The sequence below is a fragment of the Elephantulus edwardii genome, unplaced genomic scaffold, assembly GCF_000299155.1.
Source record: "Elephantulus edwardii isolate Elephantulus edwardi_28Jun2011 unplaced genomic scaffold, EleEdw1.0 scaffold00001, whole genome shotgun sequence".
NCBI lineage: Eukaryota > Metazoa > Chordata > Mammalia > Macroscelidea > Macroscelididae > Elephantulus > Elephantulus edwardii.
The window spans coordinates 47,552,545-47,558,889 of NW_006399751.1; the positions used below are offsets into that span (position 1 = coordinate 47,552,545).

Here is a 6,345-nt window from a genome sequence, read left to right on the forward strand (position 1 = left end):
GGTGCGCCTGATACAGGCCATGGTTTTTGCAATCACTTGTTATGCATCAGAGAGTTGGACAATGACTAGGGAGGATAGAAGGAGAATTGACACCTTTGAGCTGTGGTGCTGGAGAAGAGTATTGAATGTACCCTGGCTTGCCAAGAAAACAGATTCATCCTGGAGAGGGTTAAACCAGGCTCCTCCTTGGAGGCAAGGATTCTGGGGCTTCGTCTGACATACTTTGGGCATGTTGTAAGGAGAGACAGGTCCTTGGAGAGGGACATCATGCTTGGTAGGGTAGAGGGACAGCGTAGGAGGGGAAGACCCTCTATGAGTTGGACTGATTCAGTGATTGGGGTAATCGGGATGGGTGTGTCAGAGGCAATGCGATTGGCACAGGATAGAGCAGGGTTTAGGGCTATTGTACATAGGGTCGCTATGAATCACAAATGACTCGATGGCACATAACAACAACAGTTTATTTATTGCTTTCCCTGTTTGACATTTGATTGTTTAAATGGCTTAGTGTACTGCAAACAACAGCGTTATGGACGTTGTTATTATTTGCACATGAGCAGGAATTTCTACAGTACATATTCTTTGAAATGGAATTACCAAGTTATAGTTCATTCAACTTTATTGAGTAACATCTGATTAATTATTTCCTGCTTAACACAAAATTTCTAGGATTATTAGAGTTAGCAAATAAGACACAGGACACTCAACTAAATTTAAATTTCAGGTAAACAACAAATAATATTTATTATAAGTATGCTCCATGGAAAAACATAATTTCCTCTGTCAATCCTAAAATGATCAATGAACTTTGCCAATCCATGAACTCTGAAAAGAACGAGTGTGAAGAGGTTGTGGGGCACTTGATCTTGTTTTCTTCTGCAAGACTGGCCAACCCAGGTGTTTATCACCTTAGCTCTGAATAAATTTGCTAACCAGCTGTGTAGATGACCAACTCAACAAATGTGTTTTCAGCACCAACTGTATGTCAGGCAGGGGTTAGATGTTGGGAATTACAACTGTAAAGTTCACACACACAGTCCTTGCCCTTCATAGGATTTTAGCCTAGGGAGGAATAAGACAGAAAGCAACACAGACAGGCAGTGATACATGCATTATAAAATCAGTACTGGTGAATGCCTAATAACTACTTCTGGAGGGAAGAGGAAGCCCTGGTTTGTGGCTTTTGTATTGTTGTTGTTTGATGTTGCAACTCACATATAACAGATTTGTTTAATTTGTAGAGCAGTAAGTACTCTTCCCTTGGGCAATTTCAAGCAACCAATGTGACATTACTGAACGTGGAGTTGGAAAGAGCTGTACCAAATCTGCCCTCAAGGTTGGATAAGACCTCCAGTTATCCCCTGAACGGGAATAATCAGGAGGACACTTATGCAGACTATGGACTTATTTCTTTTAGGTTTGGGGAAAAGGAACTTAGGCAGCTTAAAATATTACTTCATCAAATTTAAACGGTGTGAAATGTTGGGAAGAATGAAATATTATATCTAGATTATGTTACAATGGCATATAGATTGACAAAAGTCTAGCAAATGTAGTTGTAAAATATACTCACCTTACAAATCAGGGCTCAGAGCTCTCTTTTTAACTATGGGACTCTGGACCCCTCTCCTGCATTAATTTCTCACCTGTACCCCACCACTCATTGATTAATTGCTTAGAGAATGCACTGTACTAGAAGGTAGAGTCCTTGTCTTCATGAAGAGCTCAATCTACCAAAATACTCTAACAAGTGCTGCCTTTTGCTTTCTAGAAAGACTTGCTTCTTTCTCCTTCCACTAGTTCAGTTCACTCCTCTGTTCTCATGTTGATTTTTCATCTGAGAATATTTCTCTAAAAAAGTGTGCCCAAGATCCCCTTCCAACTGTTCACCCCACCCAATCTCTTGAGATGTCTTCCCCCATGGATTTACAAGCATCCTCTTCTGTCTGAATCTGGACTCTTTTGACTTCCCTGTGTCTTTTCCCATCAAAGTAGCAGTAGGAATTCCAACTGTCTGTTATTTTTCTTTTTTAAAAAAAGTCTGCATACTAGCTAATGTGCAGGCCTCTACCATGTAAATGTTTTCATCTATTTGAAATGTTTTTGTGCCTAGTTGCTGTCATTTGTTCTGACTTATGGCCTCAGGCAGAGTAGATCTGCACTGCAGGGTTTTCACGGCTGTGGGTTTTCAACAGTAGATCACCAGATCTATTTTCCAAGACACCTAAGAGTGGATTCAAATCACCAACCTTCCTGCTTGTAGTCTGGTGCTTGATTATTTGTGTCACTTAAGGAATCTTAGTTGACATAACTATTTATACAATGGTGTATTTGTACAATTGTGTCCAGAGGCCACTTGCATGCTTAAATGACTTTAAAAGTATTTACTGAGCTTTTCTGAATACAAAAAGAAAGACATGTTTAATTGTTGAAATTTTGGAACAAATAAAACTGACAACAATTATGTAAGCTAACAACTCAATGTTACCAAAAACCAAATCCAACCCACCTCCAGTGAGTTCGTTTTGACTCACAGCCACCCTCCATGGTGATTGGTGGGTCCCAGCCACCAGCCTTTATTTTAGTAACTAAATAATTGAAGAACTACATCACTGTTGATTTTGCAGAGAGGTGAATCATAGCAATTTTTTTAAAAATCAAAAATACCTTTATTAGAGTCTTAAATAAACACTGTTTACTTTCCCCCCCAAGACAACCATGATTAACTTACAAAAATTGACATTTCCAATGCATCTTCAAAGCATTTCCCTTTAACAAGAAACAGGGATCTTAAGAATAAAGTTTTGAGATTTTTTTTAAAAAAAAATCCATTTTGTTGTTATTATGAAAACAGACGGTAACATAAATCAAGAAAATCCACACATACTTCAGGTTCTTCTCCTCCAGGAACCAGCACTGTTATATTATTTCCTTTTAACAAAATCTGATCTAATTTAGTAATCCTTCCTTCTGGTGTTATTTCAAAAGTCATCAAAATCTAGAAGCATCCCAACAATTTTCTTATTATTCCTCATCACAATGTGAATTCTTAATCTGATGCACTTGTCCACAACCTCTAGTGGCAGCAGCTGTGATGGGTTTTTGTATATTAGCTGCCATAACTACTCTGGAAATGGTTGTTCTTAGTAATTTTAAATACACACTTAATAGACAAATCAGATTATATCTATTTCTGGTGTCAGAGTTAATTAAGTATTGAGCTGCCAATGGAAAGATTGAGAGTTTGACTCCACTAGCATCTCAGGAGGAGGAAGGTGAGGCATTCCACTCCCCTAAAGATTTCTTTACAGCCTTGGAAACAATACAGGGCAGTTCTACTTTGTTACATAGGGTCTCTATCACTCAGAACTGACTCTGTGGCAATGAGTTTGGTTTTTTGGTTATAACATGGAAAATCCATCATCTTTTTGAGTATTCTTTGAATACATGATTTTAAATGGTGGCATGGCATTCCATTTTCAGTCTATACCATGGTTTAATTAGCTATGGCTTCAGGGACTGCTTTAGTATAGTAACTGTTGAACTGTTGACCAAAAGGTTGGCAGTTTCAACCCACCAGCTGCTCTGAGGGGAAAAAGATCTTCTCCCATTAAGATTACAACATCAGGAAACCTGATGGTCAAGGTCTACTAGAAGGCGGTGCATTTGGTTTGGTTTAACTTAAAAGGAGCCCTGAAATTAAAAAAAAAAAAAAAGGAGCCCTGATGGCAGAGTGGTTAAAGTGACTGGCTGCTAAAAAAAAAAAAAAAAAGGTTGTGGTTCAAACCCATTCTCTGTAGAATGATGTGCTCATTTGCTTCCACAAAGATTTGCAGCTTTGTGCTTGCTTAGGTAGCATGTATATGAAAATTAGAAGAATACAGGGAAGATTAGCATGGCCATTGTGTAAGGATGACATGCAAGTTTGTTATATATTCTATATTTTTTGGTCCTGGGCCCCAGGACCATAATCTCAGGGGCATCCAGGTCAACTGGCATAAAAAAGTATACAAAGACAATGTTCTATATCCTACTAGTAACTGGGATCTTAAAAGCTGGTAGGTATCCAGCTAAGCTGCAATTATTGGTCTCTATCCAGAACAAAGAGGAAAGGAAAGCCAAGGTGTACTAAAGCAATTTGTCCAAAGGACTAACGAACTATGTGAACCTCAATTTCCATAACCCTGAAAACAGAACTGATAACTGGCTATCACTACTGACTACAAGGGGTCATCCTGCACAGAGTAAAATGAGGAACAAAACTCAAAATTATAAAAATGACCAGGCTTTTGGCCTGATCGAAACTGGTGGAACTTCTAGGACTAATATATTAAATTACCCTTGGAGCCTGGAATTTAAAGCAACTCTATGGCTATTTTTAGCCAAACAATACAGAGGGCTATAACTTGAACAATAGTACTCAAGCTTTAGAACAATTAACTAAACAAGATCAAAGGGCAGTGGTAGCCCAGGGACAAAGTTCAGAAGGCAGGAAGAAAGGAAACCAGAATCATTGATGTGCGAAGGAAGACTGCCGGTACAATGTGGGTATTATAATGCCATAAAGCAAAACATATAAGAATGGAAAACCAATTTACTAAAACCATAATAAACTACTTAAAAATAATTTACAACATTGTTGGGGGGATTGTAAATGGTACAACCACTCTGAAAGCAGTTTGGCGCTTCCTCAAAAAGTTGAACATAGATATTCCACATTACCCAGCTATTCCACTGCTTGAAACATACCCTGAGAAAATGAGAAGAAAATGAGAACTGAGAAACAAACGGACACTTACACACCACCGTTCATAACAGCATTAGTCACCATCACAAGAACATGGAAACTGCCCTGATGTCCAACGCACAAATGGATTGAGAAGCTATGGTACATTCATACAATGAAATAAAACTCAGCACGCAGGAGTAACAATTTTGTAAATTATTACCTAACTTGGGAGGGACTGGAGAGCATCATGCTGAGTTAATTCAGACCCATAAGGACAAATACTGTATAAAACCATTATTGTAGGTCTCTCGCTGCAGCAACAGGAGTGGGAGCGCCGCCAGGGCATCAGCTGGACGGGGACCCGCGGATTGTTTCACGAAAATGGCAGACAAGCCTGACATGGGGGAAATCGCCAGCTTCGATAAGGCCAAGCTGAAGAAGACCGAGACGCAGGAGAATACCCTGCCGACCAAAGAGACCATCGAGCAAGAGAAGCGAAGTGAGATGTCCTGGGATCCTGCAGTGGTCTCCGCCCTCGTCATGTGCGACACCCTAGTCGTGATGTGGAGGAAGAGCCACCTGCAGGATGGGCACGAGCGACGAGCTGCACTGTGAACCCGGGCACGCCGCGCCCTGCCACCGGCCTGCGGGTCTCTGAAGGGACCACCAAAGTCTCCAGTTTGCCCTGGGCTATTCTAGAAAATTATTTGTATGATTAATGAAAATAAAACCCACCTCATGGCAACCCCCCCCCCACATTATTGTAGAATGAGCATAAGGATGGGGTGGGGGGAATTAATCCTGGGGTCACACAATTTGATCGGTGGGGAGAGTTAGGGAAATGGGAAGGAATTTGTGTGAGAAACAATGTATTTGAATTTTGTAAAAAACTAGTATTAAAAAAAATCATTTACAGCCTTGAAGCCTTATGGAGCAGTTCTATGCTGCCTTCTTATAGGATCACTATGAGTTAAGTGTAGTTTACTTTTAACTACAGATAGCAAACATTGACCCTTTAATTAACCTTACTAGACAGCACTGACAAAAATATCTTTATAGTGTAAACCTGTGGTGTGAGCGGATCTGAGGCAGCATATGTTCCAAAGCCAGGTGTCACCAAGTGGTACTCTGTATTTCTCATCCCCTGCCCTGGTCTCTGCTTTCTCCTGGGACTTATTAGTGTGAAATCCCCTCTTGTTTGCTAGCCATTCCTCAGATAAGCCTGCTGGGGTCTGGGCAGCCTGGGGTAGCTGTTTGGGTATCCTGGTGGGTGTGTATGGGAAGCAGGGCCCTGAAGTCCCAAGCACATGTGGAGACCAGGGTCAATAGGTGGGTTGCTCATGGCCAGAGGACACCAGGGTTTAGGGGTGGTCGCTAGTCCTGCTCACTTCAGTGTATGTCTAGAGTCCTGGTAGTGCCATTCCCCCACATCCAAATCTCCCCAACTCATGCTGCTCAGTCTGGTCTGGAGTTGCACTTTTGATGCCATAAAGATTTATGTTAAGAGAGTATATTTACCTACAACCAGGAGAAGATAACATAGATGAATGGGATCTTCTAAGACTCAAATCCCTATGCACATCCAAAAACTTCTCCAGTAGGGTAAAAAGGGAAGC

At 40.7% G+C, this 6,345-nt stretch overlaps 1 protein-coding gene and 1 pseudogene across 1 annotated transcript in view; one reads left to right on the top strand and one right to left on the bottom strand.

Moving 5' to 3' along the window:
- The window catches only part of LOC102864762, a 9,529-nt pseudogene extending 6,494 nt beyond the window's left edge, over nucleotides 1-3,035 (bottom strand).
- Nucleotides 3,036-5,110: 2,075 nt separating this feature from the next.
- The window catches only part of LOC102865159 (serine/arginine repetitive matrix protein 3-like), a 9,517-nt gene continuing 8,282 nt past the window's right edge, over nucleotides 5,111-6,345 (top strand). Inside the window, exon 1 of the mRNA XM_006878969.1 lies at nucleotides 5,111-5,340. Within this exon, the coding sequence (XP_006879031.1) occupies nucleotides 5,111-5,340 (230 nt within the window). The remainder of the gene's footprint in view (nucleotides 5,341-6,345) is intronic.